This window comes from Lampetra fluviatilis, chromosome 10, assembly GCF_964198595.1.
Source record: "Lampetra fluviatilis chromosome 10, kcLamFluv1.1, whole genome shotgun sequence".
NCBI classification, from domain to species: Eukaryota; Metazoa; Chordata; class Hyperoartia; order Petromyzontiformes; family Petromyzontidae; genus Lampetra; species Lampetra fluviatilis.
Window position 1 is genome coordinate 5,232,171 of NC_136284.1, and position 21,818 is coordinate 5,253,988.

Below are 21,818 nucleotides of genomic sequence, written 5' to 3' on the forward strand. Positions count from 1 at the left end.
GTTGACCCTGGCCATTGACCGAGCAACCCAACGTTCCTACCAGCTCCCTCCGCAGGAGGAATGTGTTGCGTGTTATTGAAGAGGGAGGCCCAGGAATGCTTCACATATCAATTGCCACTGATGCTAGCCATGGTCAGGCATTGGACTCTGGTGACTGGGTTCAAAGCACAGTGCACTAATCACTGATCCACTGCATATATGGTCATTCGTGTATACTGTAGATATAATAGTCATGGTATAAAAACAAATAGTTGATAGTATCTCATCATGGCACAGTCATGAAGATGTGTGGGGAGTTAACTATTAAATAGACAAGTTAGGCCATCAGCCTATAGATTTTCTGAATCTAGATCAATGCTTTGCATCAGCATTTATTTATGTAGAAATATTTAGGACATCAGCAGTCAGCTTTAATCATTATAATATTTTTTACATTCACGTCTGTGTCCGTGTAAAGGTGGTAATGAGCAAAATGGTTAAACTTCAGTCACTAAATAAATAAATTGATTATCGGTGAGAAACGCAGACAGCTTTAACATAGTTCACCAGGCACATACGCCGTCCATATTTGCCCTCGCGTTGTAAGCCAATTAAACCTCAAAATGCTGAGAAATAAATAGGTCACGCACGCTTTGATGGGATAAAGAAAAAAAGTAATTAACAGTCTCCTATTGGGAATTCTCATTCAAGTGTCCTAATCACCTTTGGTTGTCCAGGTGGTAATGCGCTGCTCAAGCTCGTTAACTCGCTCGTTAATGGTTTCCCTGCCACGGTATCTCTCTTGCACCCAGCTGACCATACGTCGAACAAAACCTGTACTCAGTTTCATCATCGTAGAAAAAAAGAGAGTTTTTATCGGCTTTACAAAGCAGAACTCTCAAGTATCACACATTTAGGGTGAGAATTCTCGCTTTTGGCACGAGGATCATGCTTCTACGGGCTTTCTCACACCATCACGGCGTCTCGCACAAATATCACGCCTTTCCAGGGAAGGTGAATTGATACATTATCCATAAAAAAAACCTTTCCGTTTATCTATGTGACTGCGTAAAGATTGGTTGAAAGTGCCCACCCCACAAAGAACGTGACAGTATTCCTTTTGCCTCTCCTCTATCTGCATTGTTCTGCCGGCGACTGATAAAGTGTATCTCGCGCTTTTACCGGATAATCCCACGGTCCTCTGATGAGGACCTTAGCGTAATGAGTATGCATTGCCCATTTCCATATTTAACAGCTCTCTCAAAATGTTATATTACTGTGGTGATTTCAAAACAATGTTTAGACTGTAAATATGGTACCACATTGGCATCTGTTTCTTTAACCAATTAATTATTTTAAAATGTTAATTATTGAATGGTATAGAACGACTCCTCTGATACGTGCCAATCAACAGGGAACCGTATTTGTGGGGGACCAATATCCGCGGAGATATCTGCGAATTAACTTATCGGCGGAGGAAAAACTTGCAGTTAATTGTGGATAATATGATGAACATGCCACGCTACTCCATTTATCCGTGAAAAAAAATTCTGGTAATATGTTTATGATGTAAGATGAGGGGTATCCGACACCCACGGATGGACTCGTGGCAAGAGGATTCATTTTCTGCACAACTCCAAAAAGCTATGAATTTTGGGTAAAATTTTAGACAACTGCAAAAAATAGAAAGGATGGGGTCATGGGTAAGGGCGAACCACACAGCTTCTGCGGATAATAGGAGTCGTGGATAGGGCTGCAGATAATAATAGTTGTCCTGTATTATGTTTACCAGAAAAGCCTTGCCGAGTTTTTAAACTCTCTTTCAGGAGGTCCCTGCATTGGGTTGTTTGGCTATTTCCAACTATGGCTTTTTTGCTTCATGTATAAGCAGACTGGAGCACGTCAATTTGAGGGGTGACACTCAACACTTCCATCTCTTGGCCACAGGAGATTCGCTCCAACAACATCTGGGAGACCTTGGTAGTCATCTATCTAAGTACTAACCAGGCTCAAACCTATTTAGCTTCCAAACTTTGAAAGGCACGATGATCTTGTCTGACAGATCAGCTGTTTCAATACAAAGTTATTAACTCCCTCAGATTTAGATATCCTGTCTATGCGTTTTCTTTTTTATTCTGAACAAGCATTGTATGTGTACACAGTATTTACACAATAATTTAGCATGCGTACTTTTATAGCAAATATGTGTTTTCTGTAATTTTTATTTAATGTGCTTGTCCTATCACACATAATTAGGCTAAAGCCAAATATATTACAAAGTCAATAATGACAGTCAATGACATTCTAATTCATTTCCCAACAGCACTGCACCATGCAGTAAGGACGGACATTCAGCCCATGTGATCTAACATTTAGTTTAATAACTTTATTTGCTCATTTATTATTTCTAATGAGTGCCCGTGGGAGAGTAACAGACCTCTTTTTTCAGCACTGATAACATCGTTTTACAAGATACATTGTTGAAAATAAAATTACTAAAATAAATAAAATCGTAGGCTGTCAAACAACTTCAACACTATGACTAAAAATGTTGGCCTTGTCATGTCAAAGGGAACGGATTAAATTGGCACTCCCTAGGGGTAAAACATTTGTTTCAAAGTCAGCACTGCAGATAGTTTTCCACAAGAAAGATCGGTACGGTATTCACATTGCTCACAAGACTATAAAATGCCAGTTTGTTGGTAGATGACACCGGAGTCATAATTTTAACAAAATCGGCAACACAAAAATGATGACACAATTAGAAAAGTTTATATCAACAAACATGAAAGTTGTGGTCGTGTGCAGGTTTTAAATCTGCATAGGGCTGTTCCAATATCGTGCTGTGCAAACGGTAGCTTTTGCTGACTTTATGCTGAATCGAGCATTGTTTAGTGTTGACGGAAATGTGCTCATTAAAGTTTGGTAATTATATAAAAGTTGGTCTTTTAGAAAAAAAAACCTCCTAAATAAATAACTTCCAAGTAGAGAACATCCTTGAGTTCATGTTGTCCCTGAGGCAAATTAAAACTGAGAGGAAAAATGTGAAATTTTGAAGATGTAAAAAAAGCACTGCTTGCTGTGTCTGATCCAATTTACTGCCCACAGCCTGTAATAAATCAAAGGACCGACTTTAACGATGTTTGTGTGTGTTTGCGGGTGCGTCTTGTACATTTGCTCGTAGTAATGCTCTGTCGAGTTGTACCTGGTCCAATTTTACTCTGTTAGCAGCCAATGTTGTGGTTGCAACATCAAAAATCTCAAGTCTTTTTTACAAGCCACGAGGCACTTTTATGATATTCATTATAAAAAAAAATTCAGAGGTTGCGTAGACCATTAAAAAGGCATTCTTTTCAGTGGAAATTGATGCAGTGGTTCACATTCTCTCACAAACCAAGGCCTAAATAGAAAATAATTATATATGATAATATATATAAGGAAAATGTACAAACACACGAATATAACGTGAAGAAGTGTCAACATGCCAATTAAAAGGGGAGTCAGTTAAGGTGGCTAATGTGATTTAGCCATGCTTATTCACAACGACATGAGAATATTATTGTACGAAAAAAGTGGATTGGAGAAACAAAGGCATAACATGTTGGTGGTGACAACAATAACTATCTCAGATTTTCTGGAATTTTATTCAGTCATACAAGCTCTCACAAACCGAAGCCGAAATGCTCTAAAATATTTTGAAATAATAACAATTATTTACACAAATAGAACAACTACACTGAGATTACATGAAGACAGTACCAACATACGAGTTAGACAGAGAGGGTGGCACAAGGAGACACACTTTCGCTAAAGTTATTCACAGCAACGTAGAGAAGATGTTTTTGAAGATTGGTTTGGTGTAAAAGAAGGGATAAAAATGTATGGAGAAAACATGAGCTATTTCAGATTGGCTAAAAACGAAACATTCTGTGCAACTTCCAGTGGAAATGAGCTATGGGAAATATGAGCAGAACCCAATAAACTAGGCTTCAAAGTTGTGCCCCTAGGACTCCTAAGCCTTAAATGTGTAAGTTTGGAACAAAAAAAAAGCAAAGTAAAAGTTACGTACAATGAGGTTGATAAACAATTGAACTTATTTGTTGGAGGGATAGAACTGAAAAACATGGCAGTAAACGCACATGCACACATGTAGTACAGCTATTGAACGTGGACTGGGCTCTAGATTTTGAAATAAAGAGTGAGATGACAAACAGGTTGAAGTGCTTTAAAAAATGAATTTAATAATACAAATTTACATATCAATGCGGCTATAAAATAATATGTTGAGTGAGTGCAATACCTCTGCCGTTGCCGATCATTGTTTTAACGCTGTGGGCTCACACGAAATTGATTTTTCCAAGATGGAGGTACTCTGCAAATCTACCGGCTACCTTCAGAGATTTGTTCATGAAGCTATCCAGATATAAAAACACAGACACAACTTCAACCGAGAGGATGGGCGCAACCTTAGAAATCATTGGAAGGACGTTATTAACCAGGTATAGTCTTAACTGACTGTGATGTTTCCATCCTACCTACCTGTGTCAGCTGTTATTTTCGACTCTCTGTGTCTCTCTCTTTATGCCTCTCTCTTAGATCTCTCATGCACACATGTCCTTTGCATTGCACTCTCATGCCTTTGGATTGCACTCTCATGCTCACAGGCCCTTTGGATTGCACCCGTTGGGTTGCACTCCCTCGTCGAGAAGACTGCTCTCCTCCTATCTTACAGTTACATGCTAATTTCTCACATTAACATCACTAGCCCTGGCCACTTCTTTCTGACCCTTGGGCTACACCCATTTCAAATCTTTTACAACAGTCTGCCTCAATAGCAGACCATGATTTCCCACCTGATGACGGATGCTTGTGTTGTACCCGAAACGTCGTGATCGATATTACCTGTTGTTACACGAATATCAGAAATATGGACAAAGAAAATGGAATAATCTGAAAAGTGCACAAGATACTGTAAGCATGGAGCAATGCATCATTGTAATTGCACAAATCTCTCTCTATGCTGAAATTCTATGCGTGCAATTCCAGAAAGACGACCACATTCATAAAATAACTTACGAAAATTAGAGACATTGTATTGTGATTTAAGTAAAGTAAGCGGGCTTGGGTAGGACACGTCGCTCAAAGAGAGGATGGCTGGTGGTTAACGACGAATTGACAGCCAAAAGAGGAAACACACCTCAGAGGACATCCACCGAGGAGATGGAGTGACGAGATCAGTTCATGTGCAGGTGCTAGATGGATTGTTAAATCGTAACAACCGTGGGAGACGGTGATGGCTTGGGTAGGCCTTCATCCAAAAGTGGTTAGATTATAGTGAATGATAATCATAATTAAAAGGTCATAATGAAAGCCCTTTCAGGCATTATCCTGGTGGACAACTTGTTATCTACCACTGAATCGATAGTAATTACTTTAAACAAATATTAATTGTATTTAGGCGGTGTAAGAAAAATATTTAATTATTTTCTTTTCTTTCTACGTGACTTTACCGAAAGAACCAAAGAGTAATTCCTGCAGTCACGAAAGCTTAAAATCAAGTTTGCAGTATGATTATTTACATTCACGTGAGAAATCGTGACTCAAAAAAGATGTCACGGAGAAAACACGTGCAAAAAAAGATTATTGCAGGTAATAACAAATTACAGTAAACAAAACATACTCTTTGGTTATTTTGGTAAAGTCACGTAGGTATAAAATAAAATAAATCACGACGTTTTGATCGCAACACAAGCGGTCGTCCTCAGGCGGAAAAAATATAATTCAGCAGTGGAACTGCTGAACCGTTCAGACCCGTTCACCAGTTCTACTGCTGGATTATATTTTTATTTTTTTCCACCTGAGGACGACCACTTGTGTTGCGATCGAAACGTTGTGATTTATTTTATTTTCTACCTACGTGAATTTACCGAAAGAACCAAAGAGTATGGATTCCTGCAGTCACGAAAGCTTCAAATCAAAAGAAAAAATAATTTCACATAGGCAATTAACATCGACAAAGAAATCCACAAAAGCAGCGCATATATATTCACAATGCAAAGGGTTGACCCTAAAGTGTGTGTGTTGCTGAATTTTAAATTGTGCTGCTTCATAGATCATGAAATATATTTCACTCCGTTGTTCCAGGCAACAACAAAAAACTGTCCGACCAAGGGATGATTATAAATAAAAAATCAAGGATTTTCTTTCTTGTGTTGCAAGGATACTGCAGTGGCACAGTAGTGCTCACACATTCCCTCTTTCATTACCTTTACAGACAGCCTGTCACTCATGTCTCCATCAAGCCATCATCGTGTGTGCTTGCTCTCTCTTTGTTTTATCCCGGTTCGATCTTTCTTTTTTGCTTCTTCCACCCTCACTGGTTGTCACCGGCGGAGGTCAATCGATGGGTGTGGTGGTGTAACCACTCACCTGGTGAGGCCGGGGGGGGGGCATGGTAAGGTAGGAGCCCAATGAAATGTCATAGCGACCGAAAAAAGAAAGCCAGGTAGCAAATGATGAACAACATACTGTGATGATTCTACTTACAGAGACCTAAGAATACAACGCTTATTGCTTTCGTAGTTTCACAGTGTGATGATCACCGGCAGTCAGAGGCAGGTATTTCTTAAAATTTGTTAGACATTTGCCCCACTAATGATGTATTATATATTTAAATATTATGATATAATATTAATCATGGTCGGTGTGGATTATTAATGAGTGGTCCCAGAATTAGTCGCACTCGCCACTCACCACTCATTTATCCATGGCCTGGAATCAAATTCGGATCACCAGGTTCAGGTTCCAAAGTAGTAACTACTGTACTGCAAAACCACTCCACCTATATATGTAATTCATTATTCCATAACTTCTATCAATAACCAACTTTAATCGAAGTGCTTTTTGCTATGCATGGTTTTGAGTAACAGCAAAAAAGCGTATTATTTTTGCTTGCAGAAGTCTTGGAGATTAAAGTTGTTTAGTATTTTGATTCATGAACAATGATTGGTTGTGGGGAAGCTTTAAAAAAACATATTGACAAGCTACCACAGAAAATGTATTCTACTATGAGACTGCTACATCGCTGCAGACTTTTCGATGTGTGGCAGAGCAGTGGCGCAGTGATCCATGCACTGTGCTATGAACCCAGCAAACCGAGTTGAATTCCCAGCTATGGCTATCATCGGCAGCAGCTGATATCTGAAACTGGTCCTGGCTGCACCCTTCACCAATCTGGACAGAACGTCAGAGTGAACTATGGTCAAAGCAAACCAAATTACAGACAATGTGCAAGGAGGACTTTATCCAGCAGTGGATGGGCAGATGGCTGCACATTATTAATCACGAACGTGCAGTTCTCTAGGCTCACTGTTTAGATCATAACCATGAATCTGGGTCATAAAGATTGGTGACTCAGTCATGTAACTGGAAGGCAAATAAAAATGGTTGACATAAATGTTCTTTTTGAATAATTATCATGCTCAAACTTTAGTGGTATGATAGAATGGTGATAGTGAAATTTCAGTCTCTGTGAGCACAGTTCACTGGTCAGCCTTTGTTCTGGAAAATTTTTGAGGGCATCCATATTATTTGTAAGCGAGTGAGTTGGGATCTTGCCTGTGTCGAATCTATGAAACACATATCCGTGATGTAATTAAAACTTCTGGGAGGGTATATTATAATGGTAGAAATAGCTAATGTGGGCCAGATGATCTAGCGGATTGTATTGAATGAAAAGAAAAAGTTTGCTGAGAAAAGCAAGGCCACTCTCAAGAATGTCAATCCCCATAGCTGGTTCCCAACCCAATGATAATTATTTAACGATTGACACTTCAGGCTATGCTCGAAAACTCACTCTCAGGCCATATGGAAACATCCATTTCTCATTAAATCAAAATACAACATTGCGTATTACAAAAAAATAACAATACAGCCAATACAAATCATACAGGTGTCAAACATTAAAATTTTAAGAAATTACACTTTTCATTATTGTTAATTTACCCATATTGATCCACATCTGCATACTCAATGCAGTTAATTTGACTACTATGTCACACAAACACAGCAGAATACATGGGAGTGCCAAACTGCAACAGACGTGATAGAAATTCAATTTTGGGTATCCATGAAAACAGCAGAGACACCACTGCACTGCTGAGGACAAATTGACTTGTTCCCAAATGTGTTAAATATGATTAAAAGGCTAGAGGGTGATGAGAAAATAGAAATGTTGCCCTGCTATTAAAATAATGGTTTGTGTCACGACCAGCCATGTGAAAATAGTATCGGTGTTTGTGCTCATCAACATTAGTGGTGGACATTTAATTAAGAAGAATTACACAGTACATATTATGAGCACAAGAGACTGTCTACTGGATAATTTATTTAGATCAACTCTAACATCCTTCGTTGTTGACTTGTTCCCAAATAGCTTTTGGCTCGTCCAAGGACGGGTGTATTGCAGTAAATCTGAAACGTGCAAGTGAAAATCAGACTGCGGCGTGATATTCATTGGATCAATGCGTGTGGAATTTGTAAGGCCTCGGTGACACAGACTTATTTAATTTTAAGGTTATAATCCCTTGTTCATCATGACGTCCTTTTTACTTCAATGTCTCAACAGCGCTACGGAGATCGCGTGACGTGGGGTTCTGCCTTTGTAGTGAGGGTTGTAAGTTGACGCCGATGAGGGGGGAGGAGGCGCCTCGCCCCCCCCCATGTGGAGTGACGTCACCCGCTAATTATTATTAATGGCGGGGGGGGTGTCCATTTGGAGGACCTCACCTGCGCATGAATATTAATGAGGGGGGCTGCTCGATTTGGAGTGACGTCAACGGCTCATGATTATTAATGAGGGGGGCTGGTCGATGTGGAGTGACGTCACGTGCGTGACTCGCAGACATTCTTGGCTCATTATAGTAGTAAATAAACACGCTTATAAATGAATTACATAAAAGTGACTCATGGTTATCCTCATCGCATTAAACTTCCATCCGTTCCTATGAGCAATGAGATGGTTGTTTTAAATGCATTATTGAATACATTATTTTGTAATACATTATTTCCATTGACCAGGTGCAAACAGGGCTCAAGCTCGCCATACGCAAGCTTGAGCCCTTAATAAACGAGACATATTCTTGGTTCTTTCGGTAAAGTCACGTAGAAGGGAAATCATAAAATAATAAAAATAAAACATACAATTCTCACGACGTTTCGATTGCAACACAAGTAATCATCATCAGGTGTGAAAAAAACATCAGGTTTTTCACACCTGATGACGATTGCTTGTTTTTCACACCTGATGATGATTGCTTGTGTTGCAATCGAAACGTCGTGAGAATTTTATTGTTTTATTTTTCTTATTTCCCTTCTACGTGACTTCACCGAAAGAACCAAGAATACGAATCCCTGCAGTCACGAAAGCTTTACATCGAAATTTAATCGAGAGACATTTTGCAAATCGTGCTGAATCCTCAGTGCCGCTGTGCTGTGTGTGTGTGTTGACGCTCCCCAGGTGTTTCCAGGCAATGAGAACTCTGACGAGGTGGTTCGCCACGAGCTCCAGCACCCGATCGTCGCACGCTACCTTCGCTTTGTTCCCCTGGACTGGAACGCTTCCCGCTGGGTGGGCCTGCGCGTGGAGGTCTATGGCTGTGCCTACAGTGGGTTACGCTCAGTCTCTTCATGACGCTCTCTTTTTCAATTTTGTTTTGGTCCATTTGCCGCCGCCGCGGTGTAATGGTTGGCACACTCGACTTGCAATTCAGAGGTTGCCCGGTTTGATCTCCCGGAGTGGTAATTGAATCTCTCTCTCCCCCACAGCGCCACTGCTTTTGTCCACCCAGCAATATAATGGGTAACACCACAGTCGGATGGTCGTTAGGTTACGTGTGGTGGGGTAAAATGTGGGTGGAAGAGGAGGTTAAATACCCTCCAGGGGGGAATCTTAGAACTCCCTGAAGTGGAGATTCTTCCACCACCCATAAGCAACAAATCACTGGGCAGCACCGCTACTGTACCTCTATTTAGCTGTCTCTCTCTCTCACGCCGCTATGTTCGCATTGGCATTTAAACTACAGTCAATGCCAACAATATCATGGGATTTCAGTTATTATTTTTCTGCAGGGCAGGGAGAGTAGGGATGCGAGGCCAGGTATGGGGTGGTAAATGGCAGATGGAGTAGTGGTTGGGAGCTACAAGCGGCAGGTGGAGGTGGGGCGCAGCGGTGGGAATGGTTTTTGTAATGCAAAAAATCACACTCACAGGCTTCAGTTGCACAAAAAAAATTCGAACAGGGCTGTTTCAACAAACGTGCCTCGCAAAATTACGTCAAATTTTCCAAGCTAAATCAGTTCCTATTGATTTATATCAGTTTGATCGTGAGTCTTGTCCGTGCAATTGTTTTCTGCGCCCAGGGCAGCCCAACGAGCCAATAAGGATGAGAAGCTTCTTAATTGGATCAGTGATCCTCACCGGAGGCCTCAGGGACCACTGTCATCTCCCTCATTTACATATATGCCAGTGCACAGACATAAGCAGTGCACCCACCTTGTTTACACATAAAGGGACGCCTGTTTTGCATATGAATAAAGCAGATTGGAAGTCACGGAATTGTGGGCTGTTAGCGTCTGAAACTAGGACTGAAACCCATTACCTCGTGTGATTGCAATGTCTCCTTTTTAGGGCTTACCTGCCAGAGGGATAAATTTGTTTCCTACTTTATGTAGGCTTTGCTCAACACTGTATCTGAATAATTATTGCAAACTAAAATCACGCAAGGGGCACGCATATTTCAGATTATATTGCCTGAATGTAGTTGCTGCACTTCAGGTGCTATTAAGGTGCTGTTGAATTGATTATGAGTTTATTGATGTTCTGTGTTAATATAATAGTTAATCATTACTGTTGGAGTACGATGATGATTTTTTTACATTTACAGATGCAGGGATCTCGGCCAAAGTGTTCTTGAAATGTGTCTCTGCTCGGCACACTGTCTTCCCGTTCCATGATTGTTTAGAGTCTAATAACTGTCTTCAAAACCTGCTGAGATATTCTAAAATAATGGGCCAAGTCTCTAAGTGCTCCACTATTGCCTATTTTCTCTCGAGTAAGTTCCTGTGAATTACAGCTTCCCGGAGAAATGCAGAACAGTGGCATAGTGTCTCATTGTAATGTGAACATTTTTCTCGAGAGTGCAAGGCACAGCACCAGAAGCCCATTGCTGCAAATGTGTACACTCGCCACTTTCTGCAGCTACACTGCTGAGGGGAGAAACTATTTTTTAAGTATTGAAATCCTTTTAAAGGTAATTGTACAAAACTGCAACACAAATCAACTGTTTAATTTTTATTGCGCCCTATTTATGAATACAATCGCTGTAATATATTGCAACATCAGCTTTGATTTTGTATATTACGAATAAGACGTACATAAAACTGTTATGTTGACATGTCATTATTTTTCTGCTCCAGTTGGTAGTCATAACTGAGCAGGCTTGTCACCACTTATAATCATGTTGTCATTTACATACTTGTATCTGTTTTGCAATATTTAGCCTAATGTACTCTTATTGTATTGCATCACTTCATTTTCATCAGGCTGTTTGAAGAGCGGTAATGTTGGATAAAGCAATGTAGGTTACCACGTCATTCTGAAAATGACACGTTAAGTAGAGGTTGTGTAAACTGGTAATCCATTTCAAATACAATAGACAAATTGCCTTACAAAATAAACTAACTCTTAAGCTGAAATAACCAAATAATTACATTATATTATGGGTCACTTCCCTGATTTCCCCTACACCTCTACGAGTATATAATTACTTCCAATATCTCCATCAAAATATAATCGCATTCATGGCCATAGCACATTTAAATTTAACAGTGAGTTTTATTGCACGCACAAGTTATTTTAGAGTGTCTTCATTCAATTGCATTTATATGCTCTATAAATCCAAATTGCCATTTAAGCAAATTATTATTGTAACCAACATATCACATTTAGAAGGAAAACATATATTCTGATATTCAGTGTGCAGTATAACATCATTTTAAAAATTTTCAAATGTATGCTGAATCTCAAAAAAGTTAAAATTTAAATATACTAAGTGAAAACTAGACATATCTGCCCATTAACACAAAATACTGGCCCACTGATAAATCATTGAACATTTCCGACTGGGTTAGAGGTTATGGTTTAAGGGCTTCATGCACGATAGCGCATTTGCTGTTTAATGGTGGCACAGGCTATTCATGAAAGGCCACACTCTGGCGCATTCCTGCCCCGATATCGACGTGCAATCATTGTGCAAAGTGCGTGTCAGGATTTTTCCGAGTGCCATTATTTTGAATTACGGTACCGGCGAGACCGACACTTTTGGTCGCGTCAATCGTGAGGAAGTGGCCTTGACGCCTCTGCCGGTATTGCCACACCACCGACCACCGTGCCCAGAGTCGGAGGCCGTGTTCTTCGACGGGCGGAGCCTACTGGCGTACCGCTTCGAGCAAAAAACGCGGCGGACGCGCAAGGACGTGGTGTCGCTGCGGTTCCGCTCTGCGCTCGGCGAGGGTGTGCTGCTGCACGGGGAGGGCCAGCGGGGAGACACCCTCACCCTGGAGCTCCAACGTGGATGTCTGCACCTGCTCATCAGCCTTGGTGGAGTCTCCGATCCTAATCGCCTAGCCCCCCCCCCCGATTCGTTCCCAACCCCATCCACACCAAATCAGGATGGCCTAAGGCTGAGGCTTCCTCGAAATTGGCACCATTACTAATCGGATGGACTCATTTGAAACTTGTAGGGTCGATGTGGATTAATGCTTGTTGTTGCTTGTTCCTGGTCACTTGGCACTTTGGGTCTTTGAGCCTATGCTGAGCAACTGTTAGTTTTTTTAAATATGTTAGACGCGTAGAATCCTCAGTTCTTGATGTTGAACAGTGCTCTAATGCATTCAGAAGTCATAGAATTATTGTTTTTTGTTCAGTTTATTACAAAAAAATAAGAACTGAAATTGAAAGTCTCACTCAAGCAATAGTCCACCAAGGTGCCCCTCACAACATTTTAATTGAAGAGCCCCAAGATATATTTTGGAGTTGCCTTAGTTAAACTGCTACCCTTACCTCCCCCTTCACACCGTCTGCATTTATTGCATTCAAGATGATGTGAGGAGTCAGGAAAGCTTAAAATAATCCTCAATAACACCTACAGACTCGCACTCTCTCATAATTTTACATATCTGAGAACAATATTCCTGATACTGAAGGGGACACCCACATCAACTTGTTAGCACCTCCAAAGAATTCCCTGTTCACCTGCCAATTATATGTGATGGAGGAGGAAGTAATGGATAAGGTGAAGACTGGTGCCGGGAGGTCTAAGATGATGGCCTCTGTAGTGTGCAGCGAATTGTTTCGTATTCTTTCACTTGCACATGCCTTAAAACAAATCATCACCATAACTTTTTTCTGGCTGAATTTGTGCCATCAAATTCTTACCTTCCCCATTACCTGACCCTACTATCCACTACGTGCCCTCTAATCCATCAAACAAGGCCTCCTGTCAAAGCCTCCCTCAACGAGGGGTCACTGTTTTCTGATGCTGCTCTTAAGTTCTGAAGCTGTATTTCAAGTAGAGGCTTGAGACTTCTCGCCCGCCATCAGAAAGGTTGAGGACCCGCTTTTAGATATCAGTCCATACACACTGAGAACTATTGAGTGCTGAGCCACAGATAATCATAAATAGCAATCTCCTGTTCGTTCTTCCGTGGCGATGGCATCGGTCGTGGTGTGAAACAGGTCAGGAGCCGACGGGACCTGCTGGTGGGGGTGGCCCTGGCGAGGTGGTGCATACTTCTGCAAGCGCTGGCAGCCTGCTCGACGACCAGCATTGGCACGACGTGATGCTTGTCCGCAGCGGTCGCCATGGCAACCTGACGGTGGACCGCCACACACAGCGCTTCCACGTGAAGGGAGATGATGATTCTCTCGACCTCGACTACCAGGTGCGTTGGCCTTTCGCGAAAATGCGGATGTCTCTGAGAACCGACCCGATGGATTATTCACACATTTGTCAATAATATTCTGATTAATGCCTAACAAAGGGTAAATTAGAAGCTGCATATTGATGATAAATGTGTGTTCTTCAATTGCTGATTTTTCTTTAAACGGATACTTAAAAAACACATTGAACCTGGATGCTGTATAGAGGCTGTGACTGAATTGGTCATGGAATGATTTGTTGTTCTTAATTGAGAGGATTATATATATACATTTTTTTATGTTTTTATTGAAGATTATATATCATTTAATTTGTATGTTATTAACGCCGTCTTCTAAGATTGATACAGTCATTGTAGATACATTGCAAGGGAAGGAAATGAGCCGTAACTTAATAATAAGCTACACCTGAGGCAGCCACATAAGCACGTCTCCTTTACTGATAGGAATTTGCCCGATTCTTGTTGTAAAGTGAACCACTGCACACTGACTCCGAGTCTAAGTGAAATGCCTGTGGCTTATATGGAGTTAAAGGCTGGTAATTTTAGAAACACAGGAAAAAAAGTATATTCAACATAGGATGAAGGGCTTTTGCAAGCAAAGTAAAATCAAAAGTTTGTGTTTGCTGATGTCAAATACTTCATTTGGTTGTATGTTTGGCAGACTATAATTTTTTAGCATTGCATGCTTTTTTTAATGAGTATTCGGGTCTCATTTAAAGTTATGGGTATTGAAGCATTAACATTTTTGTGTGCATGGTGTATTTGTATTTTTTTTTATATTTGCTTCAGAAAGCTAATCTCATTTATGCATATAAAATATACCCAATTGAATGACTATTGTGCCTTTCCGTGCATTCTGCTGATACCCAGAAAGCACGGTGCCGTGCCATTTTTATTTAATGTAAGGCAACTGATACGGTAACATTGGCACCTCTTGCAGGGGACATGACCCCGTGTCTGAGAAAAGACATATCGATGTTCGTCGGTCCACATTGGCAGCAGCCGCTCAGCTGGTGACGCACAGTCCGACTCAACCGTAACACAAGCAGACGACTTTGCCGATCACTCGTCCTAGTTTTCATTTTGTCCTTTCACGCGGATGCTATTGATTGAAGACCAGGGTGAGATTCGGGGTGAAATCTGGGCTTAGTCCATGTGAGTGAGGGCACGGGTGTATGAATGGGTACTTGTGTTTACATTTGCATTGAATTACATGTCGTTATTGCATGCAATTGTTTTGAATATGATTACAGACAATTTGTTTTAAATGCAATAATCGTGTTTATTATCATGTTCCTTTACCATTTCCCCGACCTCATAAAATGTGTGCCAAAACCACAACATGCCAGTCATTTTGACCAGTCAATAACAGAAGTAACTTGTATAATTTCTTGATATTCCTCATTTCTTTAAAGTAAATTTCACAGTACAATGTTTAACAATGAAGACTATCCTATATATGCTGCGTATACATGTTTTTTTTAGGAATCGAACACAAATCATATATTATTGTTTGCATAATTAATGTACATATTCCTGAAATACACTTGTATTGGTAAGTTTCTGCTACAAGAAATAATTTCAATGTTCATTAAATTATTTCCAACCCATGATGTAAATATTAAGATGGATTTGAGCACATTCAAGTGTGAGTGTAACCCATATCTGCCATGATGGAGGATTTATTAAATAAATCCCGGAATTACATAAATGTGATCGTGCCGATATAATACATCATTCATAATGTTGTCCCTGCAGAGATTTATGCTTTTGCTTCTCTTAGTTTTACATGATTAACAGGAGCCTGTTAGCAAGAAGGGTGTTGTCTAACACATTCCCTGACAACTTCTGCTCCACTCCCCCTGTCACTGTCATGTACTCTCCTTCACACGTGCTCTCGCCACCATCCCTCCCTGTTGACTTGCGAGGCTTCTGAAACACCGTGCAGGGGAGACATGCGTGCGACGCCACTGAGCAATATGAAATTATACGCTAATTGAATGAGTACATTTGGTTTCCCATCAGGATACCACTCTTCGTACATGGAAGGCCTGTAATAGGCTTGGCATGCGCACGATTTGAGAAGACAACTCCGCTGCAGCCCTCAACCCTGTCTGTTGCTGCTCTACATTAACGCAATCACATCCAGTAATGAAAATCATTAAAGCGCCGCTATTGAACGCAACATAAGGGTACGGCTAATTGAAAAAAAAAACTTGTTGGAAGGGCGAGCTTAGTGCACACAATATATCGACGAGTGCACAAAAGCCCAACATATGGCTTTGAAGTAGTTTAAAATAAATTGCAAACTTACAAAGGACTTCCGTTAATCTTAATTAAAGCAGATAGTTGTTTTGTTTCAGAAAACTAATGCTGTGGTCAAAATCTAAGAGAGTTCAATAGTAACTCCACCAGTTAGGATTTCAAAGGCTGCCTTACTGGGGTCATAGTTCAGCTCTGCCACATTACCAATAAAGAATAATAATTAGATGGAACTGAGCTCCTCAGGCAGGATACTGATATCCTGCTTAGCTCAGACTCTACAACTAACCACCACATGCAAGCACATTGCAGACTTATACCAATTAAATAATCATATTACACACATACGGAATTTTTTTTGTATTATTTTTATATGCTTATTAGTTTAGTTTGAAAACATTTTGCTGCCAACCTTTTTTTTTTTACTCCGAAACAGATTTGCTTTCAAGTCTCCGCGGCCACACAGAGGTTATGTTGATAATTTATTGTAACTTAAGTCACGTAATTATACTAAATTACTGTGAAAAGAAACGCTGGCAAGAACATTTGGTTTGGGTTGAGAGGATGCGTAATTGGTTTATCGCGCTGGGCACAGTGCTGCTGGAGGTGCCTCCGTGGCTGTGTGGGTTATGTGCCAAGGATGTGATCGTTTTGCGAATTTCTCACCCTGCCGTGCGATGCCCTCCACTACTCGGGTCTACTGGCTCCACTACCCCCGGCGACTGACACTCACACGTGTTTGAACGCGTAGGCTTTCGTGATCAACGTTACGATTCACAGTTGATTTTTTTTAGGTCATATCGCCACGTGAGAAATATTCCAACGCATATGGTACACCCTCTTCCACGCGACACAGCCGAATAAAGAGCTGTAACGTGGTGAAACGAACACCAAGGCCGTAATTATAATATATATTGGGGGGGACACATCCTCCCCAATATTCAAATATGCTCAAAATGTCCCCCTCCCCCCAATATATTGCTATAAAATAGATTTCTGTTTATATGATTGTGGTTATGGTTGTACTTTATTAATCCCTCATCTCTGCCATTACATACAATGAAACAAGATAAGGTAAAGACGAAAAAACAGAGGCAATATAATACAATACACTATTAGACATTATTGTAAAAAATAAAGAAAAAGTCCATCCCATGTGTTAGTGATTTTTTAAAATATTTTAGGCAGGAAATGGCAGGAAATGAGTTTTCAAATTTAGATTTTTTTTCTGGGGGACACCCCCAGACCCCCTGGAAGATTTGGTCCCCCCCCAAAGTTGACTCCATGGCTACGGCCTTGACGAACACACCCACTATGTTTATTACTTCAGCACACACCGATGTGCTGAAGAAGCGATTCACAACATCTTGCAATTAGGAAGGACGTTTCGCTAGTTATTACATTCAGCATCGTCAGGCGATTTCCAGAGTTGAACTCCTACTGTTGAACTCTCGTGGCAGGAGTTGAACTGGGTGTACTAAAAATAAAGAAGAATAACGTGAAAATGTAACACTGTTGTTTCAATATATTAGTTTGTGAATGATTCAAATACAACTAAAATTTTCACCATGGGAATACATGTCAAGGTAATTTATATAAATAATGTCCAATCCTGTTCATTCATCGCATAAGACCTGGTGTAATCAGCTAGTTTTTTTCGTTATCACTGTTAATTTGGCATTGTTGGAAGACTTCTTATACAGTATTCTCGTTATTTTTGTTTGACATCTTATCTCATGGTTTATTGAAAAACAAAATACAATGTTTGCTTCAGCACTGGAACCAGATTGCATCTACAAGTACTGCATGAATAGAAAGGCATTGGCAAATGTCACCAGGTTAAGTGGCCACAGTGAAAGGTTGAAAGGACAAGACCTTAACTTTCACAGGACTGGTCAGTGGAACCGAGTAGGGGTCAGACAGTCGGTCAAGGCTATTATTGACTGAATTTTTGTGGCTTAATTGGCATTTATTCGTTGTTTGCAGGAAACCTAGCTGACCTTGGTGACTTCACAAAATCCCAACAGTTCAATACGAAGCCTGTTGAGCCTCATTCTAAATTAAATGCCCCCTATTATATTTAAGTGGTCACTTGACGTGCTTGTAAAAAGACAGTTAAAGTAAGTGGATTTATTAAATGATAAGTGAAAGAAAAATTAATGGAATGAATTACAGTACGGTAATGTAAAGTTCAGATATCACTCACCGCTGACGTTAGCCGTGGCTTATGGGATTTTAATTTTCTGACTGAAATAATTTTGATTCCCGGCCTCGTCTCACATCAGTAGCAAGAGATATCTGAATCAGCCTGACCATCGTGATACAGTACGGTGGTCAAACACTGATTATGCCTGGTGTGGGGTGGGAATATATCAATTAGAAAATTGAAGGTAAAGATATCACATTGACTCTTAAGAAAATAAATGGGATTGTGAAAGGACACGTCGCTAGAAGGGACGGTGTCTGGTGGTCGAGACTAACAACAGTGTGACAGCCAAACAAGAGAAATCGCCCGAAAGCACTCCTACTAAGGAGATGGAGCAATGAAATGAGATGATGTGTAGCAGATTTATGATTTGTTGCATTACAAATCCATGAGAGACGGTGACAGCTTGGGGTGACCTTCATCCAGCAGTGGATTTGATCATGGTTGATGATGGTGATGACTACTGTTTCTCTCGTATTTGTGTTTTCTCAGCTCATGTTTGGTGGGCTCCCGTTTGGAGGCAAGGCGGGAAGTATGGGGCGGCCCAACTTCCTGGGTTGCCTGGAGAATGTGTACTACAGCGGAGAGTATGTGACAGACCTCGCCCAGCGGGTCAAGCCTCAGATCCACATGTCTGTGAGTTGGGGTGCTTTACGGGAAGGACACGGAGATGAAAACGGTCCTGGAAATTAAGGGCTCGGTGATGGGGAGGAGATAGAGTGTGGTGAGGCATGCCTCGGAATATATTCTGCTCATGTATACTGACGACTGTAATTATGTTTAAAATTGGTGTGACCAAAATTATCCTTGGAAATATATTAACTTTATGTATAATGTAAAATAGGTAAAAGTAAGCATGTAACCCTGCAATTTCTAGCTCACACCACTCTAGAGAGTTCTAAAAAGCCACTCTGGAGGATATTTTGCATACCCTGGCCAGATATCTTAAAAGAGGTGGGATTTTCCACACTTTACCCCACCACAAGCGACCTGCCCATTGGCTGTGGTGCACCCATTTCGACTGCTGGGTGGACAGAGGCGGGACGCTTAATAAAACTTGCCCATCGTTTTAACTTCCGTGCTGGGAGATCGAACCGGCGACCTCACGAATGCAAATCCAGAGTGCTGACCATGACACCACGGCAGCATCCCCCTTCATCATGTTAGTGAAATAATTGGGTAATTACAAGTCAGAAAATATTAACTGCACAGTACTAATTCCCTCTTTGCTTATTATTTTATGTTGCCAGTACATGATCATTTAATCATTGCGAAAAGTAATAAATTGCACAATACATGTAATGTTAGACGATACGGGGCAAGACTACCCCCTAAGTCTATCGATACAATTCTCTCTTCAAGCATTTACGCCAGAGATAGCTACATTTAATGTAAAATAAAATAAACATTTAAATTAGCTGACCAACGTATCTCCTTGTCCTGGGGCGCTCGCCAGGGCAACGTGACGTTTGGGTGTCCACGCGGCATTCCCGCGATCCCTGTCACCTTCCCCGGGCCGGATGGCCACCTCGCCCTGACGGGCCGTGTGGGGCGTGCCGCCCTGGCTGTCGCGATGGAGTTCCGTACGTGGGACCCCACGGGCCTCCTCCTGCTCACCGCCCTGTCACGGGGCCTGGGGGAGCTGCGTCTCACTTTGAGGGAAGGAAAACTGAACCTGGCTCTCATTCGCCCCGGTAGCAGCGACATCCATCTGTCTTCTGGTAAGCCGTCCATGATGCCCGTGAAAGCTGTCCGAGTGAGTAGATGGAGCGTTATGCAGAGAGCTTTGTTTATGAGGTGCAGAGCAGCAAACCGGGATAATTTTCATGTTACATTGAGAGCCCGTCAAAACCATATGTTTCTTAAAACATTCTATTCAGTGGAATTGTGTTGTTGTTGCCAATTATATGCAATGGAAAATGTTCAAGCCAACTTTACTCTTGAATGGCCCTAGTATCAATATGCAAATTGCCCCGACTGCTGATACAAGTAGTGTACGATTCCACTGCGATGCTGATAAAATTCCAGTCCCTCTCCAGAAGGCCTGCACAGGTGCACTCCTCACCCATCGCTAATGCCCCCCTTGAGGAACCCTTCTCCACAAATCAGAGCTACAATTAGAACCGCAATGGAATGCTTGAAAGTGAGAAGGTAATGCTCGATCGTGAGAACAATTATATTCATGTAATTATTATCACTGACAAATATTTGTGATATATTTATTTTATACCGATTAAGGAGTACATTAGCGTTTTTTGTTTTAACTTTTTAGTCGGCTCATTTTGATGTCACGTAAAAAAAGGACATGCAAGTGAAATAAGGCAACCTTCTAGTTGTTGATGCAAGCGGTTTCTCATTAAGTCACATGTTCCCATTAAGTGCGTGCTCATGGTTCCTGTGTAACACTTTTCTGTTATAAGGCTAATGCAAAACCGCTCGTGCGTGAGGCCCAGGAGACCCCCGCTGGCTCACCTTCCACCCACCACCACCAGCACACCACCACCACCCACCCACCCAGCAGCCCTCAATGCAGCACCGATAAATTATTTATGCTCTCACTACCGTGAAACCAGCCGCACAGACGTGCGCACTGCGTGGGTCGTGCGCTTTGCACGAGCGGTGTTAGGGACTGCAGCAGCGGCAGCATTGAGCAGCGGGGGATTTTGGGGGAAAAAAGTGGCGATGGGAGTTTAGTGGGGGTGGAGAGGGGTGGGGGGGGGCTTGTGTACGATTTTGCTGCGCCATGGTGGCTGTTTGCCGGCGTGGTCACCCATCAGGCAATCCCCCGCCGTCGTGGTTTGCGGAGGAGGAGACGCCAGAGCGTGGCTCAGCATGCGGCGAGCGCCGCACAGCATGGCACGCGTACCACATCGATCCATCATTGAACAGGGCCTCGTTGCGGTCACTTGGGCCCATCAGGGTGGATGGACGTACATACGCTGTGCTGCTCATCCACACGTGCTTGCACAATGAGACATAAAGACCACCCCCCAGATAGCCATACGGATTGCTGGGGCAAATGCTTTTCGCGAGCACCCATTCAGGCGGGTACGGCACACGAGGGGGTGGGTGGCTAGCACTGGCTTGGCTGCCTTTGTCTCTCTTGTGGTGATGTTTACACACCACAGCAGGTACTCATTTGAGTCAAAGTCAACCTCGGGGAGGCCCAGAACCAATGGTTTTGGCTGTTACCGGCATTCGAACTCAGGTGGCCGGGTTCATAGCGCACTGTGCTCACCGATCCACTACCACTCCCCACACAAAAGACACCTGGTATGGCGTGTACCGACCGTTTGAACAAGTGATGTTTGCGAGCTCCTCCCCACACACACATATATCCACATGCACATAAACTATATTTGCGTGCAAATACC

General features: G+C 41.7%; 1 protein-coding gene across 1 annotated transcript in view; it reads left to right on the plus strand.

The window, feature by feature from the left end:
* Positions 1-21,818, plus strand: part of CNTNAP2 (contactin associated protein 2) — a 151,625-nt gene that overhangs the window by 74,801 nt on the left and 55,006 nt on the right. Inside the window, exons 4-8 of the mRNA XM_078860254.1 lie at positions 9,497-9,644; positions 12,433-12,636; positions 13,774-13,979; positions 18,937-19,080; positions 19,901-20,165. Coding sequence (XP_078716380.1) covers positions 9,497-9,644; positions 12,433-12,636; positions 13,774-13,979; positions 18,937-19,080; positions 19,901-20,165 — 967 coding nt within the window. The remainder of the gene's footprint in view (positions 1-9,496; positions 9,645-12,432; positions 12,637-13,773; positions 13,980-18,936; positions 19,081-19,900; positions 20,166-21,818) is intronic.